The sequence below is a fragment of the Saimiri boliviensis genome, chromosome 3 (genome assembly GCF_048565385.1).
Source record: "Saimiri boliviensis isolate mSaiBol1 chromosome 3, mSaiBol1.pri, whole genome shotgun sequence".
Lineage (NCBI taxonomy): Eukaryota > Metazoa > Chordata > Mammalia > Primates > Cebidae > Saimiri > Saimiri boliviensis.
Window position 1 is genome coordinate 46333939 of NC_133451.1, and position 19918 is coordinate 46353856.

General features: G+C 36.1%; 1 protein-coding gene across 4 annotated transcripts in view; it reads right to left on the minus strand.

Annotated features, from left to right (window-relative positions):
• CORIN (corin, serine peptidase) overlaps nucleotides 1-19918 on the minus strand; it is a 275685-nt gene that overhangs the window by 206542 nt on the left and 49225 nt on the right. For all 4 annotated transcript variants that reach the window (XM_010344195.3, XM_074396087.1, XM_010344197.3 and 1 more), the window contains one exon: nucleotides 7509-7709. In XM_010344195.3, coding sequence (XP_010342497.2) covers nucleotides 7509-7709 — 201 coding nt within the window. The remainder of the gene's footprint in view (nucleotides 1-7508; nucleotides 7710-19918) is intronic.

A 19918-nucleotide genomic window follows, 5' to 3' on the forward strand; every position in this document is an offset into this window, starting at 1 on the left:
CACTGTTTTGCTTTAACATCCTGAATGTGGTGCTGACAACTGTGGCACAAGCTTTGTATTTGGGAAGTTTATACTACCCTGTATCCAGGCTGAGAGAGTCTACGGCCACTTTTCTCTATTTGAACTGTTACAAAGGTGTCCCTTATACAGCATGCCAGTACTTTGTTTGTTCTCCAGTTGGGAAGACTATCAAGACTGCTTCTGTTTCTTTCTTGATAGCCAGCAAATGTCTAAGCAGTATAGCTTAGCAGAAACATAGTCATAAATAAAAACTCATATGGGCACCAAAACTCCAGAGCAGTAATTATTATAAGGTGCTTATCCAGGTGACCCAGAGTAAGTTTACATATTAATTTTCATTGAAATGAAGGCATATAATTTAGGAACTCTTAGAGAATTTGAATTCTTGGATCTCCCAGAATACGTCTTGAGGTCCCTCAGACCCGAGATGGAGAAATACTGTGCAAAAACTCAATAGAGGAATGCTAAGGATACAATTCTTGAGCACATCTAAACCACTCACCCATACACATTTACACATATAAGCACAGATTCTCACTCCAAACTACACAGTCACCTACAGTCAGTAATCTGCAGAGGTTGGTAGATCACTTGAAGGGTAGCAGAACTGATTTTTAAACAATATAATAAAGACATCCAAGGTTCCATTCTTGATAAGATTTGAAAATGTTGAGAGAGCAATCATACATCTGAAATCAGGTAAATCTCTTACCTGTTAAGAGGTAAGAGATCACCTGTTAACAAGTAAGAGATTTACCTGATTTCAGATGTCTAATTGGACTCCCTTTCTCAAACTCTCCTCTGGAATAGTTGCCTGATAAGAAGTAATACAGGTAAAAACTCCAAGAGCTACTCTAATCTTCTTAGCTGCATATTCTTTTCTTTCTTTTTTTGAGACAGAGTTTTGCTCCTTCACCCAAGCTGGAGTGCAGTGGTGTGATCTAGGCTCACTGCAACCGCTGCCCCCAGGTTCAAGAGATTCTCCTGCCTTAGCCTCCCAAGTAGCTGGGGTTACAGGTGCATGACACCGCACCCAGCTAATATTCGCATTTTTAGTAGAGACGGGGTTTCACCACGCTAGCCCAGCTGGTCCTGAACCCTTGACCTTAGGTGATCCACCTGCCTTGGCCTCCCAAAGTGCTAGGCTTACAAATGTGAGCCACTGTGCCTAGCCAGCTGCATATTCTTGTAGAGCTCATGTTAAAGCTAATGAAAACATCTCATGTTGAAAACATAAAACAAGGAAGAAAGAATAACCTAAGGGTTTAGAATTGGTGCATAAGCTTTCTACACTCAGTAACTTTTGGGTATGAGCTTAGGGCACTTTGGTCCATGTCTAGTTATCAGTGTGAATAAATCACTGCTATTTAGACAGCATCATGGTCATGATCCACATCATTTTTTCCTCAGAAAGAAGACTTATGCAGTTCACTGAGGGGGAAACAAACTAGATATAAAGTGAATTCCCATTATTGGTGAAATGGTTGAAATAAATTATGGTATAATGACAACATGGAATACTATTTAGTCATATAACAATATATTAGAATTAAGCCATTGCTTTGGAGATATTAACTTGAAGTATTCTTGAATGGGAAAGATATTATGTAAAAAAAAAAAGTAATAAAAACAATGACCCAAATCCCCTATGTGTATATTCTCCTGTGTACATGTATTTATATATGTTTATATGAGATTGTAAAAGGATAGAAAAAACTATAAAATCATCCACATTTGGCTGTTGTTAGGTTCTTCTTAGGTAGAAGAAAGGAGAAAAAAGGAATTTATGGAAAAATGGGAAACAAAAACTTCAATTACAGATAATATATAGAACACAATCATATTCACACATTATATAAAAGAGAAAAATCAACTCCCCATATTGGAGGAAATAAAAAAGAAGCAATAGAGTGAATACATAAGATAAAAATAGTCAAGGAGTAGGAAATACTCCCAGAGTGGCAAAGTAAGATCCTCCAAAAATCTACTCCTCTATAAAAGCAGTGATAACACTGGGGAAAAAAAATGTCTAAGTTAAATTTTTTTTACTAGAGAGCATCTGGAAAGTTGGTGTAATAGGAAGCACCAGCAATCTGTCTCCCCACCTAGACCGCGATTGCATTGGCAGAATCTGTCTGATATAACTAACTATTTCGGAACCCTGGATTCTATTGAATGTTTGAAAGTTTCAGAGGTGGGACAGAGCAGTTAAAGGAATAGAGTTTTTGTTTGTTATTGAAGTTAAACTGGTATAAATTCAAGTTAGAGTGCTATAACTTTAGGATGTTAAATGTGATTCCAATAGTAACCATAAAGAAAATAGTTATAGAATATAAATATATATATATACATATATATATATACCAAAGGAAATGAGAAATTTAAATATTTTGATATCTTAAAAAATTAACTAAACACAAAGGAAGTCAATAATCCATGAAATCAAGGATTAAAAAAAGCTAGAAGGTATATAAAAATATACATAAAAAACAAATAACAAAATGACAGAAGTAGGTCTGTCATCAGTAATTACTTTAAATATTAATGGATTAAATTTTTCCAATCAAAAGACAAAGATTGGCAGAATGGATTAAAAACCCATAATCCAACTATGTGCTATCTACCACAGACTCACTTTAAATGCAAAGACAAATAGGTTGAACGTGAAAGGATGGATAAAAATATTCCCTGCAAATAGTAACCAAAGGAAGATAGTGGGATGGCTCACTTATGATGGTTTGACTTTTGCAATTTTTCGACTTTACAATTGTGCAATAGTGACACACATTTAATAGAAACTAGATTTTGAGTACTCATATAACCATTCTGTTTTTCACTTTCAGTAAGGTTTACAATAAAATACATGAGCTGTTGAATACTTTATTATAAAATAGGTTTTGTAGTAGATGATTTGACCACTTGTAGGCTAATGTAAATGTTCTTATCATATTTAAGGAAAAAGCAAAGCTAAGCTACAATGTTCAATGTATTAAATGCATTTTTGAATTACAATATTTTCAACTTACAATGGGTTTATTATTATATAACTCCATAATAAGTTAAGGAGAATCTGTACAACAAAATAGGCTTTAAATTAAAAACAGATAGAAGAAATAAAGAAGGACATTATATATTAATAAAAAGTTCAATATAGAAAGAAGATATAACAATTGTAAACATTTACATACCTAATAACAGACAATCGAAATATCTGAAGCAAAAATCTGATGAAACTGAAAGAAGAAGTAGACTGGGCATGGTGGTTCATGCCTGTAATCTCAACATTTTGGGAGGCCAAGGTGGTCAGATCACTTAAGTTAGGAGTTTGATACCACCATGGCCAACATGGCAAAACCCTGTCTCTACTAAAAATACAAAAATTAGCCAGGCATGGTGGTACACACTTGTAATCCCAGGTACTTGGGAGACTGAGGCAGGAGAATCACCTGAACCCAGGAGGCAAACGTTGCAGTGAACTCAGATCATGCACTGCACTCCAGCCTGGGTGACAGAGGAAGACTCCACCTCAAAAAAAAAAAAGGAAAGAAAGAAAGAAAAAGAAAAAGAAAAGAAAAGAAAAGAAAGAAAAGAAATAGATGGTTCTATAATAACAGTTGGAGACTTGAATTCCCCGCTTTCAATAATGGATAGAATCAGCTAGATTGAAGATAAGTGAGGGAATAGGAAATAACACAATTCCACTTCTAGGTATAAACCCAAGAAAACTGGAAACATTTCCACACAAAATCTCGTACATGGATATTCATAGAAGCATTATTGATAATAGCTAAAAAGAAATGTATAAGCAATGCAAATTTCTATCAGTGAATGACTGGATAAAGAAAATGTGATAGAACCATACAATGGAATATTATTCAGCACTAAAAAGAAACAAAGTACTTGACACATGCTATATCATGGATGCATTCTGAAAACATCATGCAAAACAAAAGAAGCCAATACAAACGACCATATATTGTATGATGCTTGTTATATAAAAGTTTTAAAATAAGAAAATCCATAGAGATTGAAAATAGATTAGTTTTGGTCAGGAACTGAGGGAAAGGGGAAGTAGGGGCAGGAAATGTGATTTTTTTTTGCAATGTGAGAATATTCTAAAATCAGGTAGTGGTGATGGTTATACAACACTGATACATTGAAAACTGCTGAGTGTACACAATGAAAGAATGAATTTTATGGTATGTGAATTATATCTCAAAAAAGCAGTTATTCAGAAAAGTACATGAGAGGAATAATGCATTTTTATCTGAAATATAAGATTTAGGATCTAGTTATCAAAGATGTGATAAGAAAACAGAACACTTTAAGCTTTCAGCACATCAATTTACTCTTGTCATTTTAACTCCTAATCAGATTTACCAGGTTATTTTATTGTGTTCCATATTATCTTTAACCCAAAATGTCTTGGTTGGCAAAAGAGTTTTTCCCTTTCCTTAAAGTTAAATATATATTTAAATAGTCATAAAATACATTAAGGACAAAATGGTGAAAATAAAAACCCAGAAAAAGAATTCAACCTAGAAAAATTCCTTGCTGAAACACAGTTTGACCATTAAGTATGGCCCTTCTCCTTTTTCACATTATAATTTGTTTTCAAAATGTAGCTAACATAACTCCAGAAGTACCAGAAATCACAGAGAGGTTATTTCATGTTCACAAAACCTAGCTATGCTACACAGGGTAATATGAGGGGTATTCTGGTTAAAGCTTTATGAAATGCAGGATTCTATGTCTTGGCATGACATTGAGGACCCACAAGAAGAATGTCTTAAGGAAAGACTATTTCTTAGTACTTTTCTTACCCAGGATATTTGGGTACAATAGAATGTCTGGCCATTGTTTTTTGTACTGAAGTATATTTAAGTAGCTTTAACATATGCCAGGAATTGAAAATAACATCTTAATGTGAGACTAATAATAAAAGAGGAGGATAAAAGTAAACTCTCTTCTGGGTGTTAATACAGATCTAAGACAGTAAATAATACTTTAAGTAAAATTGGTGAAATAAACATCAAGTGGTAGAAGTGTAATCAGGCATTTTTAACAAAAGTGATACATCATATATTAAAATTTAAAATGACTACAGTTCATTTATTCATTCAACAAATATTTTATTACACATTGGCTATACAGCAATAAAAACAACAACAACAAAAAGTCTACTCTTTCTTCTCTTCTAGAACTTAAAATTTGTTTAATAATCCTACTGCAAAGAAAACAGTAAGATTAAATGATGAGGAAAAAGTTGAAAGAGCACTGATCTTGGATTTTTAAGATCTGAATCCAAATTTCATGTCTCCTAGTTACTAGGCAAGTTATACTGAATACATCAACCAACTCCTCTAAGCCTCAATTTCACACCTTGAAAAGTGGTGTATGCTATTACCTGTCTGGTGTATTTTATCAGTTAATTATAATGATCACAGAGAAAAATATTCAAATGTGCCCTAAAACCCTTTAAGTTCTACAATCACAGGCGTATGCTATTACTGGAATGTGTAGAAAGCTATCAAATTTCTTGCAATAAATAATTTTAGTTGATACTGACAGTATACCAAAAGTCTATGTGGCCAGATAGTAAAGACTAATGCTAACTGTCAAGTACATTAACCACATAAAATGACACATATGCAAGGGTTTCAGCCTTTCTCCATTCAACCATTCTAATTTCACCTGGATTTCCTCTACATGTCAATTTACGCTCATATTCACAAGCAATGTTCCAGCCATAGGAAGAGCAAATGAGTCAGACTCCTACGAAACTTCCAGAAACAACTGCACATGCCTCTCTTCAATCCTGTTTGAATCTTTAATAATGGAACATTCAAAATAAAGACAAATATACTTAGTAAAAGAAAATAACAATTACTGTAATTGTAGCCACATTAATTTGACTGTTTTTATTTAAATTACTCTGTACTTCTGATGAAAAACACTGTCATCATAATAATAATAATGAAGTGCTTAAGACATGACTAAGAAATAAAACCTCACAATTAAAACCATGAGAAAAATAAATTTAACTTGGCATAATTCTGGTTTGCAAAAATACTGTCAGATAATGAACCAAAATCCATTTGAATCACTGGTAAACACTAAGCCCAAAAACAATTAATACCTATAGGTACTCTGTGAAACAGTGGAATCCAAACCGTCTCTTTTGGGTTGGAGAGATAGAATAATCCTGCTTTTCCTCAAACATTGGCAAACATATACTGTGATAGCTAAAAGTCAACTTAATCCTTCTTTTCCTAGCTTAAAATAAAAATAGATACACTGTCTCAGACCTAAGATGTGATATCCCTTTGTGGGTTTTTGTGAAAGAGAGAAAAACAAGAAAATGATCATGGGTGGATGGGCTTTGTGTAATTTTCGAGCACATAACCTTGTTTTACAAAGTAGAAATGAAGAGGCAAAACAACTACGAAGAAAATTCTGGCAGTGGCTGTACTGTGCTCTGATTATTTTTTATTAGCTTTGGTTGTATCAGAGCTAAGCTTCTTGGAATTTTCCACACAAATCCACTCCCACCGAGTATTCTGGAAGGGTAGTAGCAGCTTTATCAAAAGGCAGAGTCACATTTCAGAGCATGTCATCTGCCAGCTCTTACCATCTCATCATGACCCATGCCCACGCTTTCTGTCTTTTCTCTCTCCCGGCTCTTCTGGAATAACTAACAAATCCTACCCTTTACCCTCATGCAGAAGGGTTTGGCACATGCCATTTTTCTCAAGGTGTAATTTTTTTGTCATTCACCAACATGTAAAATAAAATTTTTCAGCCAATAATAGAAGGTGAAGAGGGAAGCAAGAAAAAAAAAGAACACAAGAACATCTCAAAAGTAGGTAGGGGAATAGCTCCCATTAAATCACTCAGCATCCTGTTATTGATTGGTCCTCCTGCAAGGGACCAACAACAGTGAGTTAACTTACTTATTAACCATCTCAAAATAAGTAACTTAAAACTCCAAAACTGAAGCACAAACTTTCACAGGTGAACCACTACAAAATCAAAACCAGTATATTAGGGCAAGAAGCATAAATTTTCAGACCTCAGAAATATTGAATGGCATTGATACATTTTTATTTCTTACTCAGTTTCTACCTGAACGTCTGGGCTGATGGCTTTTCATGTTTAAGAATGGGGCACTAGGCTAGGCTTACCGGATAACTAAAGGATATCACATTTTAGGTCTGAGACAGTGTATTTATTTTTATTTTGAGCCAGGAAAAGGATTAAGTTGACTTTTAGCTATCACAGTATATGTTTGCCAGTGTTTGAGGAAAAGCAGGATGATTCTATTTCTCCAACCCAAAAGAGACAGTTTGGATTCCACTGTTTCAAACTGAGTGGAGATTTTCCTGTGTGACTGACACCTGATTGTAATTGAAAGCACTGGTTGCCAAACTTTAAAACCTCCCTGTAGAACATTAAAAGCCTCTAGCATGTGTCACCTTTGGACTTACTTGTATTCCTGTGACTTTGGTCCCCTGGGAGAGAAGCATCCGTAGTCCAGGCTGGAATGTGCTGGCCGGGATGTGCAGTAGACACCAGAGTGCTCTGGTTATAAACTGTATTTATAAGAATAATATCGGACCCTTGTACTTCACCATCAGTGACCAAAGGTTCACTCCTATTTGATTTGAAATAGGCTTTTTGTAATGTTCCTGAAAGACAAAAAAAAAAGTGCATATTTTTGAAACATTACTAGAAGTATCTATTTCAAAAAAACATTAAAAAAAACTCTAGAGCTACTTTCCCATATGTCATTCTAACCAGGTAAACACAAACACAGAGATGAAGGCCACAGCAATGACCTCCTTCTTGGGGTCAACAGTCACAAAACCAAGAGTTTCTTCCACCACGAATCACACAGCCCTGTGAGGAAACACGGCTTCCCCAAGAGCTTATGGTTTAGAAACTGAGTCTCCTATCAATGTTTCCTGGTGCTTCAAGAATTTAGGGCAATTCTACCTTACCTGAGACTCATCACAAATAAAATGTGGTGAATCTTACAGCATTCTCTTCCTGCTTCCTCCGTTTCTTAATCTCCCTGATCATTGTATGCTACTCAGGACCCAAGACATGTGCTCCACCTATCTCTGTATCTATCATCAAAGGACGCAATGGGGCTTGCCTTCAGCTTTATATTTTCCCACATTTTGCACTAATTTTCAGTAAACTATGCATAACACGCAAATAGAAAATAAGAGGGCTCATACATTTACCAAAACTTGTATCATAGGAACAACAACAACAAAAAAAAAACCCTCTAGTTACAGCACAAACTAAAAGAAGAAACTAAATTATCTTCATCTTCAACCAGAAAATAAAAATGTAATTATATGAAATAAGAAATACTCATTTTTAAAAATTTACTTCCATAGGTTATTGGGGAACAGGTGGTGTTTGGTTACGTGACTAAGTTCTTTAGCAGTGATTTGTGAGACTTTGGTGCACCCATGCACCATGCGAAATTTAGCACACGCCACGAGCAGTGTACACTGCACCCAACTTGTAAGTCTTTTATCCCTCACCCGCTTCCGTACCTTCCCCCTGAGTCCCCAGAGTTCATTGTGTCATTCTTATGCCTTTGTATCCTCATAGCTTAGCTCCCACTTATGAGTGAGAACACACATAAGTGTTTGGTTTTCTGTACGCTTCAAACTAAGATTATCAACTGACCACTTTCTCAGGGTATCCATTCATTGAAAAACAAAGAACCAAACCTAAGATTATTGAAAACTACCTTGCTTTGTCTTTAGGAAGAAACAATTTAAAACATTGAAAGAGATTATGTATTTTTAACTCAGTCAAAACAGACAGCAGATTGTGTTTCCAGAATATCGCACTGTACTTGAGCACGCCACGAAAATAAATGAATGTGATATTGACCTATCCATAGAAATACCAAAGGGAGATTTTCTTTTCTGAAAGAATTTACAGTGAATGCTACAACTGGCTCTGACTTTTCTAAATAGTCCCAAGGATCATCAAAAATAAAAAATATATAAATAAAATGTTTAATATCAGTCTATGGAAAAAATTTCTCTACATATGCTTGACACTTGGGAAACATTAACTACAAATAAAAATAGAAAAGCAGCTGTTTCTAGCTAACTGAGGTCAACAGCTTCATCTGCCAAAAGATTCTAAATAAAACATTGATACATAAAAGCTAAATCATGACCGCATAATGCAGGTAACATGCTCTCCAAACTCTCGGTGTGATCATGAGTAAAAGTCAAATGCAGTAGGTGAATGAAGGAATTCATTTAATTGCTATTGATTTTCAAAAATGATTTGGAATTTATCTTCATCAAATGTATGTGGTAGGCTTAACTACTATAGGAAATGTATTTCATCCATACAGAGAGTTTACTAATCAATTACCTATCATTTTCTTTATATCCATTCCTTAATTGCTCTCTTCTTTGCTTATTTTTGGCCTAAAGAGATTTTTTAACATATGGTGGTATTTATGCTAATGTGGTTGTAATGAACATATAGGACCATTAAGTTGATTTATTTATCTTCCTGAACCTGTGAGTAAGCATCCAGTTCTGTCAACATACTTCGAGCAAATGCCAACTGCTCACAGTTGTACCCTGGAATAATTTCCTTAAAATGAGTTCCTTGTCATATAAAATATTTCAACAATCGTTCCTAACTTTTTTGGTAAAAATTGCCCATGTTAATAATCTTTCCTTTATCATTTTAACTTTTCCTCTATCATTTTAGCCAAGCAGTGTTTAAAGTGTTCATAACATTTGGCTGGGCGCCATGGCTCACACCTATAGGACCAGGCACCGTGACTCACACCTGTAATCCCAGCACTTTGGGAGGCTGAGGCGAGTGAATCACCCGAGGTCAGGAGTTTGAACTAAACATACAAAAAACAAAAAACAAACAAACAAACAAAATTAGCGGGGTATGGCGGTGGCACCTTTAATCTCAGCTACTAGGGAGGCTGGGGCAGGAGAATTGCTTGAACCCTGGAGGCGGAGGTTGCAGTGAGCCGAGATCACACCATTGCACTCCAGCCTGAGCAACGAGAGTGAAACTCTATCTCAAAAAAAAATAAATAATAAATTCAAAATAAAGTGTTTGTAACATCTCTTTGTCCTAAGAAGTTCTCTGAAACATTGACATTTTTAAGAAAACACTGACTTGGATAACAACCTACTTTTAAAAAGGCAGTTTCCTTGCTTTTCAACTCTGTGTATTGAAAGCACTTTGGCAGAATAGAAAGATAATATATGAGAGTTACTGTAGTTAATGTTTTTATATTTGGGGGGGAGAAAAAGGGAGAAAGAGAATAAACTTGAAGGACATGTCTTTAAGAACCTGAACTCACTGGACAATTTGTTTTCAAGTATCTCTGGAAGCTGACCAACTCCCAACACAGCTGGTTGTCTACTATGCATTTTTTTTGAGCACAAGAATTAGACTCAATAAAACTAAATGCTTTCAACCTGTACCATGATGAGCTACAAAAATGCCAGGAGCTATTAGCCCAAAGTAGGGTAATTATTCTTCTAATATTGCACCATTTTTTTTTTCTGCATTTCCATGCTTATTGTGCTATGGTTAAAAATACGGTTTCTACAGCCTGACCACCTGAGTTTAAATCCCATCTCTACCACATGCCCTGAAACTTTGGACAGTCTCAATTGCCATAAAAGAAGGAAAAATAAAATACCTCCTCATGAGGCTGGCTGTGGTGAGACAGCCAAGTAAAAATGGTTCCCCGACAGAACTTCTGACGGGCGTGTGCACTCAGGAGCCTCAGGACGTTCGCACCGTCTGCAAGGAGGAGGAGCCTGACCTCTCCCGTTTCCGGGTTGTACCTGAGACTCAATTTGTGAGGCGGGAAACCAGCCAGCAGGACTCTCACTTTGCTGAGAGTCCCTGTTTCCCTTTTTTTTTTGTTTTTCCTTTTCTCTCAATAAATTTTATTTTTCTCCCCCTTCAAAGTGTCTATGAGCCTAATGTTTGATGGCTGTGTAATAAGAACCCAGCTTTTAGCTAACTAAGGAGAAAGTCCTACAACATTGGGATCAAATCAGTAAGTACCTATATAAACACTTTGAATGGCTCTGGGCACTAAATTCTCCGTAACTGTTAGTCATTACTACATATTGGTGGTAACGACAATAAAACTGTCTTCCTTAGGGCTATTAAGGTAATTTTAGGTAAATGTCAATTTCCTTTTACTATAAGTGGATCCCAGTGTCACAAAATGACTCATTTTCAGAAGTGAATTACTTAGCACACATTTGGAGTGAGAGAACTATGTCTTTTTCAAGCTAAATTATTAATAGAAAGTCACATTGTATTGAGATTGTCTGGTTCAAAAGTGTTTCAGCTCTATAGCCAAAACAACAATTTGATGATATTTAAGAAATCGTATATAATTCTAATACTAAGTGTCAGACTTTGCTGATTCCTGTAATGAAGAGACTGAACTGTGGTGGGCAGAATAATGCTCCCCCAGAGATGCCACATCCCAGTACTAGAACCTGTGAATATGCAGCTTTACATACTTTACATGGTGAAAGGGAAGTTGCAGATGCGTTTAAAGTAAGAATTTTGAGATGAAGGGACTATCCTGGGATTATTCAGGTGAGCCCACTGCAATCAAAAGATTCTTTATAAGCAGAAGAGGTTGATAAGAGAGTATGTGTCAAGGTCATGAGCTGTGAGAAAAACTCAGTAGACCATTGCTTGTTTTGAAGATGGAAGGAGCCACAATCCAAAGAATGCAGGAAGCCCTAGAAGCCAGAAAAAGTAAGAAAATAGATTGTCCCTTAGAGTCTGCAGAAGGAACACCTAAACTTTGCCCAGTGAGACCTATTTTGAACTTCTGACCTTTACTCTAAGATAATAAATTTGTGCTTTTTAAGCTACCAAGTATGTGATAATTTGTTCCTAGAGCAACAGGAAATTAATACAAGCAACTTACTAAATGCCCTCATTATAGGCATCAAATGAGTTAACCTTCCAATAATCCTATAAAACAGATAATATTATTAATCATTTTGACACAGTTTTAGAGAGATGGAAACTGAAGTTCATGAGAGCAAATTAACTTGCCCAAGATTTGAGTTGGGACATGACAAATAGACATATACATGTGCCCACACACACTTCATTCTGGACAAAATATACAGGTTTTAAAAATCAACCATTATGTGCTTGTAGAATTTATCTTCCTATGATGTGATTTTTAAATTAATTTCTTAGCTTTGTATCTTTAGCCATGCGAAACACATTTACTTTGCATTTTCTATGTGCCAAGAACTTCATACTTACTCTGCTGAGAACACAACATTTAGTAAGATGTTTATAGATTAGTTGAGGGAGATAGGCATGCAATCTAAAACATATTGATATAAACTATGCTACAAGCACTTTGAGAATGATATAGGTAGGACAATCTGGTAGCAAAAAGTAGAGAAAGAATCCTCATTCCATTTGAATTCCATTCCTCAGGAAAGCCTGTTTAGGGAAGAGTATTCTAAATGTAAATCTTAAAAGACGATTAGGGATTTTCTATGTTTAAGCAAAGTATTTGTGAGGAATGGGGGTGCCATGGCAATAGGGAGTGAAACATTTTCTAGGTAAAGCAAAGGGAAAAACATACAAAAAGTCCCAGCAACAAGTAATTTAAAAACATGGCTAGCACACAGGAGCCTGGTAAGAGAAAAGGCTGGAAAGGGAAGAGACACCAGATGTAAAGGATAGGTTTTGTAAAAGGCTTGGAACTTACCTTGTGATGGAAAATTTTAGAAAGGTCTTAAATAGGGTAAAACATATTAGAATGATCACTTTGGCAGCAGGGTGATGTTTAAAAGTCTAGAGAATAGTTAGAAGGCTATTATAATCGTCCAAGTGAGAAAAGAGTAAGGCCTTAGCCAACGCAAAAACCTTAAGGACAAAGGAAACGTTGGGAGAAAGCTTCAAAAATGCAAAATCATGTGAACATGAGAGAAAGGTTCCTGCTAGGTCTCTGGTTTGAATAATGTAGTAAACAAAGATATTCCCATCTGAGTTAGTGTCATATCATTAGTGCTGTTAATCAAATATTTCCAATTCTCTCTCCTTCTACTGGGACACATGTTAAGCACTGCATTCTCTGGCCTCTTGAGTGAGGCCTTGTTTCAAGCTCAAGGCTATAAGCAAAACTAAAAAGTGTTGCTTCTACGCAGAAGCATTTAATTGCTGACATAAGAGCCTTCAGCGCTCTGGCACAACCACCACTAAGGTTTGAGATGGTGGCTAGTTCATTAGTTTGGTCCCTGAAGGAACTCAAGGAGCACAGGCTCCCTGCCATCTTGCAAAGAACATGTAGTATTATAATAAATTAACTTTTGTTGCTTGTAAATCACTAGAATTGGGGGATCTCTTGTTGTTACATAATAGAGTCTAGCCAATCATGAGTGAAACAATAGATGACAGAGAATGAAAAATAGATTTGTAGGAGCTTGTTATTGTTGTTGTTGTTATACTTCACTAAATATAAAAAGCCTGTGTAACATTCAAGGGAGAAAAAAGCCCAAATCTGAAACAATCTATTGGTTTCTTCCAAATGCCTTACCAGACTCCCCCATAACACTGTCCCTCCTTTGTGTTCCCAGAGCATGCACTGGTTATATCATAGCACATATGCACTCAAGTGGAACTATCTGTCTCATGCATCTATACATCAATCTCCGAGCAGAACACCCAGCACTAGTGTAGGCCTTCATACATATTTGTTGAACATAGGAAGGATGAATGAAATAATGGGAATGGCTGATATTGCCAAGAGGGGTATCATGCCAATTATGTGAAGTGAGAAGAGAGCTCAGGACAGACACCTGCCATCAGATGGGCAGCTAGAGAAAGGTTAGCTTCAGGAAACCGAGAAAGAGCAGCCGGAGAGACTGAAGGACAATCAGAAGTGACAATATGAAGGCACAGTTGAAGAGCGTTATAAGATGAAGGTAGTAGTCAACACTGGGCAAGATCATATGTGCATAGCACACCTGGAGAGAAGAAAGCATTGGTGGCACCAACTAACAATGAACATTCTCCCCATGAATTGATGTACACAAACAAGGAGAGAAACATAGGTTCTTCATTTCAAAGTCTTGTTCAAATACACATAGGTTTCCAATGTAGCACATTGTATAAAAAGACACTGGTGAGCTTGCTAAGTACAGATACAGGAGTATTAAAAAGTGAAAGTGATTATTGGATTGCCGTGGGAAGGGGATTGATGGAAGTATAGGAATCACCTGGGGTGGTTCTTGTTAAAAGGCAAATTCAGCAGGTTTGGAGTGGGGACTGAGATTCTGGGTTCTGCATTTTATACAAACTTTCAAGTGATGCTGATGCTGCTAGTCCATGGGCCACACTTGAAAACAAAGCTTTGGACTACCATTTCAAAAAGCTTTAAACATGATATATAACCTCAGGCTTCAGTAGTTAAAGAAAAATAAATTCTCATGCTTGAGAATCCTCTGTTGATGAATCTGCAACAGAAAGCCAGAGTTATTCAAAGAATATGAAGTCTTAAGTAATGTGGAGTCAGGTCATGAAAGATCATAGAGAATCTTAAATCTGGGGTGTAAAGAAATAAGAATTTGGGAGGTTTTCTATTTTTAAGTGCTACTAAGAATATATTATAAGTTAGGAAGTTAAGATTATTATAACTTCAAATTCTTGTAAAAGCCACAAATTTCTATGGAATTTGCTAAGAGAAAACTGTATTTAAATTCAGTGCTCTCCAGCTCATCTAGAATTTTTGAGGAGAAAAAGTCATTTTTAAAGAGAAATGTTTTTCATTGAATTCAAGAAAAATGAATGGTTTATCAAACTTTCTATACTCTATATACCACTCTAATTTTTCTTTTTTCTTCATTTCATTAAAAAATTAAGAAGCCACACATACATTTTCCATTACATTAAGAAAACTAGAGACAGAGAGATCCAAGATGGCTGATCACTAGCAGCTCGGGATTGTAGCTCCCACTGAAAACGCAAAGAACGAGAGGACACCACACCTTCACATGAATTCTCGTTGCTCACGCACCAGGAGATTCCCAGCGGAGGAGCCCCACGGGTCGCCAGTGCGACTCTTGTGACCGGCGAGGCGGTTTTGCCGGCGCCTTGGAGCATCGGTTCTTGGTGCAGAGTCAGAAAAGCACCATCCATCTTAACGCCGCTGATTTGGTCGGCACAGTGGGTTGCTCAGATTTCGGCGCTGAGAATCAATAAGTTGGACGTCCACTCAGAAACCCAATTACAAAGACGGTAATTATAAAGCCCATAGATGGATAAATCTACAACGAAGGGAAGAAAACAGCCAAAAAAGGCTGAGAATACCCAAGATCAGAACACCTCTCCCTCACCAGGGGATCCCAGTTCCTCATCAGCAACAAAACAAGGCTTGATGGAGAACGAGTGTGTTCCAATTACAGAAGCAGGCTTCAAAACGTGGATAATAAGAAACTCCTGTGAATTAAAAGAACTTATGCTAACACAATCTAAAGAAACTAAGAACTTTGAAAAAAGGTTTGACGAAATGTCAACAAGAATACAAAATTTAGAGAGGAAAATAGGTGAATTGATGGAACTGAAAAACACAATACGAGAACTACGTGAAGTATGCACAAGTTTTAACAGCCGAATTGATCAAGCAGAAAAAAGGATATCAGAGGTCGAAGATCAACTCAATGAAATAAAACAAGAAGACAAGATTAGAGAAAAAAGGATAAAAAGGAATGAGCAAAGTCTCCAAGAAATATGGAACTATGTGAAAAGACCTAATCTACGCTTGATAGGTGTACCTGAATGTGACGAAGAGAGTGAATCCAAGCTGGAAAATATGCTTCACGATATTATTCAGGAAAATTTTCCCAACTTAGTAAGGCAGGATAATATTCAGCTCCAGGTAATACAGAGAACACCACAAAGATATTCCTCAAGAAGAGCAACTCCAAGGCACATAATCGTCAGATTCACCAGGGTTGAAATGAAGGAGAAAATACTAAGGGCAGCCAGAGAGAAAGGTCAGGTTACCCATAAAGGGAAGCCTATCAGACTCACAGCAGATCTCTCAGCAGAAACCCTACAAGCCAGAAGAGAGTGGGGACCAATATTCAACATCCTTAAAGAAAAGAACTTTCAACCAAGAATTTTACATCCAGCCAAACTAAGCTTCATAAGTGAAGGAAAAATAAAGTTTTTTGTGAACAAGCAAGCACTCAGAGAATTCATCACTACGAGGCCTGCTTTATAAGAGCTTCTGAAAGAACCACTACACATAGAAAGGAACAAACAGTATCAGCCTTTCTAAAAAATACCAAAAAGTAAAAAACATCAATATAATGAAGAATTTACATCAACTAATGGGCAAAATAGCCAGCTAATATTAAATGACAGTATTAAACTCACATATATCATTATCAATTCTAAATTTAAATTGACTAAATTCCTCAATTCAAAGACAGGCAATTTGGACAAAAAACTAAAACTGTATGCTGCATCCAGACCCATCTCACATTTAAGGATACACAAAGACTCGAAACAAGGGATGGAGAGAGACTTACCAACCAACCAGAGAGCAAAAATAAATAAATAAAAAGCAGAAGTTACAATTTTTGCCTCTGATAAAATAGTATTTAAAGCAACAAAGATCAAAAGAAGCAAAGAAGGACATTATATAATGATAAAAGAATTAATGCAACAACAAGAAGAGTTAAAGGTCCTAAATATACACGCACCCAATACAGGAATACCCAGACATACAAGACTTATAAAGAGACTTAGACTCCCACACAATAATAGTGGGAGACTTCAACATTAATATTAGACAGATCAATGAGACAGAAAATTAATAACGATATCCAGGACTTGAACTCAGATCTGGAACAAGTAAATGTAATTAACATTTATAGAACTCTCCACTTTACACAAAATATACACTCTTATCAGTACCACATCATATCAACTTAGAAGTTTAAATGAAATGTTGGTTGGCTCCTTGTTTGTTACTCTCTTCCCTCATTTTCTTTCATGTCTCCATTATGAAGGACAATTATAGGCATACCCATTTTTAGACTGCATTCTAGCCCGGGCAGCAAAGCAATACCCCCATTCTCTCTCCCTCTTCCTCTTTCTCTTTCTTCCTCTTCTTTATTCTTTTTCTTATTATTCTTAAAAAAAAAAAAAAAGAAAGAAAAAGAAAAAAGAAAACTAGAAAGGTAATTTTGATCTATTCTTCATAAGCTTATGACTAAAATAAATTTATTTTAAATATGTATGGATAAGCAAATGAGCAGAATAACATTTAAAACCAAGTCTTCGACTGCCTGAGAAAGAAAAAGTCAGGAGCATTCTAATTAGAGTTTTTGGAACATAACTTGGGTGAATAAATTGAGATGAAGAATAGGCTGAAAAAAACTAATTCAGACCACACCCCTTACATTTGTAGGACTCTCTGTCACATACATCACTGACTTCAACCCTTTCTCCACACAGAAGCCAATGACATCTTTTAAAAGTCCCAACCAAGATAATTATTTCCAAGATCTTGAAAGAGCTTTTATTCCCTGATGTTTTCTTCTAGGAGTTTTATGGTTTCCAGTTTCATGTTTTAGTCTTTAATCCACTTTTACTTGATTTTTGTATGATGGTGTAAGATAAGGGTCCAATTTCATCCTTTTGCATGTAGATATCCAATTTTCCTAGCACCATTGGTTGAAGAGACTATTCTTTCCCCCTCATGTACTCTTCACACCTTTGTTCAAGATCAGATGACCACCTATATGTGGATTTATTTCTAGTCTCTAGATTCTGTTCCACTTGTCTATGTGTCTGTTTCTATTCTGGTGCTATACTGCTTTGATTACTATAGGCTCATAATATAGTTTGAAATCACCACATTTGATGCATTTGGCTTTGTCCTTTCTGCTGAAAATTGCTTTGGGAACTTTTGTGGATCCAAATAAATTTTAGGATTGTTTTTTCTATTTTTCTGAAAAATGCCACTGAGAGTTAACTAGGGACTGCATTGAATCTATAGATCCCTCTGAGTAGTATGGACATTTTAACAATATTAATTTCAGTCAATGAACATCAAATGTCTTCATTTATTTGTGTCTGTTTTCATTTCTTTTATCACTGTTTTATAGTTTTCAGTGTAAAAATATTTCCCTTCCTTGATTAAGTTTATTCCTAGGACATTACAGACTGAATGGAGACCTACGTTGAAAAGACAAATATCTCGACATAACAACTAAGGGGAAGCTATTTTTGAAACTGTTTTGCAATGTGTGCATTCACTTTCCAGAGTTTAACTTATATTTAGATAATGCTCCCATGTTCTTTGTAGCATTATTTGCAATAGCCAAGACATGAAGCAGCCTAAATGTCCATTGACAGATGAATAGATTTTTTAAATGTGGCATACACACAATGGTATATCATTTAGTCTTTAAAAAAAAAGAAGAAAAGCTGGGCACGGTGGCTCACGCCTGTAATCCCAGCACTTTGGGAGGCCGAGGTGGGTGGATCACGAGGTCAAGAGATCGAGACCATACTGGTCAACATGGTGAAACCCCGTCTCTACTAAAAATATAAAAAATTAGCTGGGCATGGTGGCACGTGCCTGTAATCCCAGCTACTCAGGAGGCTGAGGCAGGAGAATTGCCTGAACCCAGGAGGCGGAGGTTGCAGTGAGCCGAGATCTCACCATTGCACTCCAGCCTGGGTAACAAGAGCGAAACTCCGTCTCAAAAGAAGAAGAAGGAGAAGGGAGGAGGGAGGAAGGAGGAAGGAGGAAGGAGGAAGGAGGAAAGAGAAAGGAGGAAAATCTTATCATTTGTGGCAACATGGATGAACCTGAGGACCATTATGCTAAGGACACATACTAAATGATCACACTTATATGAGAGATCTAAAATAGACTCATAGAAGCAGAAAGTAGAATGGCGATTGCCAGAGGAGAAGAGGAAATGAGGAGATATCAAAGGGTGTAAAGTTTCAGCAATGCCAGATAAATAAGCTCTAGAGATAATTACACCGTATAGTCGCTATTGTTAATACTTTATAGTGTACTTAAAATTTTGTTAAGAGGTCAGATCTTATGTAAAATGTCCTAATCATGGAAAAAATAATAAAGATGTGAGGAAACTTTTGGAGGTGATGGATATGTCTATGGCAGAGATTGTGGTGATGGTTTCATAGGTATATGCTTATTTCCAAACTCATCAAGTTATGATACATTAAGTGTGTGCAGCTTTTTGTATGTCAGTCATACCTCATTAAAATGTTTTAATGAATAAATAAACAAATAAATTAAAAAATAAATGCTACAACCAGACTCTGTCACTCTTTTATACCAACATCCTCATTGTGGATTTCATGTTTAAAATACTACTCCCTCAGGGAATTTTCCCTCACCTCAACCCAGGTTCTGTCCCTGTCATAAACTCTCTTGTCTCTTCCCATATAGCAGTAGTCTCTGCTGTAACTAATCAATGGAGTGATCATTTGTTTAATGCCTTCTTCCCTCACTGTGGAGTCTCTAAGGGTAGGCTTTATTCACTGCTGTGCCCAATGCCTAGCGCATGCTGTGTTGCACATAACAGACACTCAATATGTATTTGTTAAAGAAGTGAATAGTATTACATTATAGCTACAATTTTGTTTCTTCTAGATGTTTCTCAGCATATCGAAATAATTTTACTTTAAATGTTGCATGATAATGTATATTTATAATATGTATTAAAATATAATACATAATATAACTGTAATGCATAATATTGCAAATGAATAATATATTACATAATTATATGTGTATATATATAATTTGAGGAAGGTATCA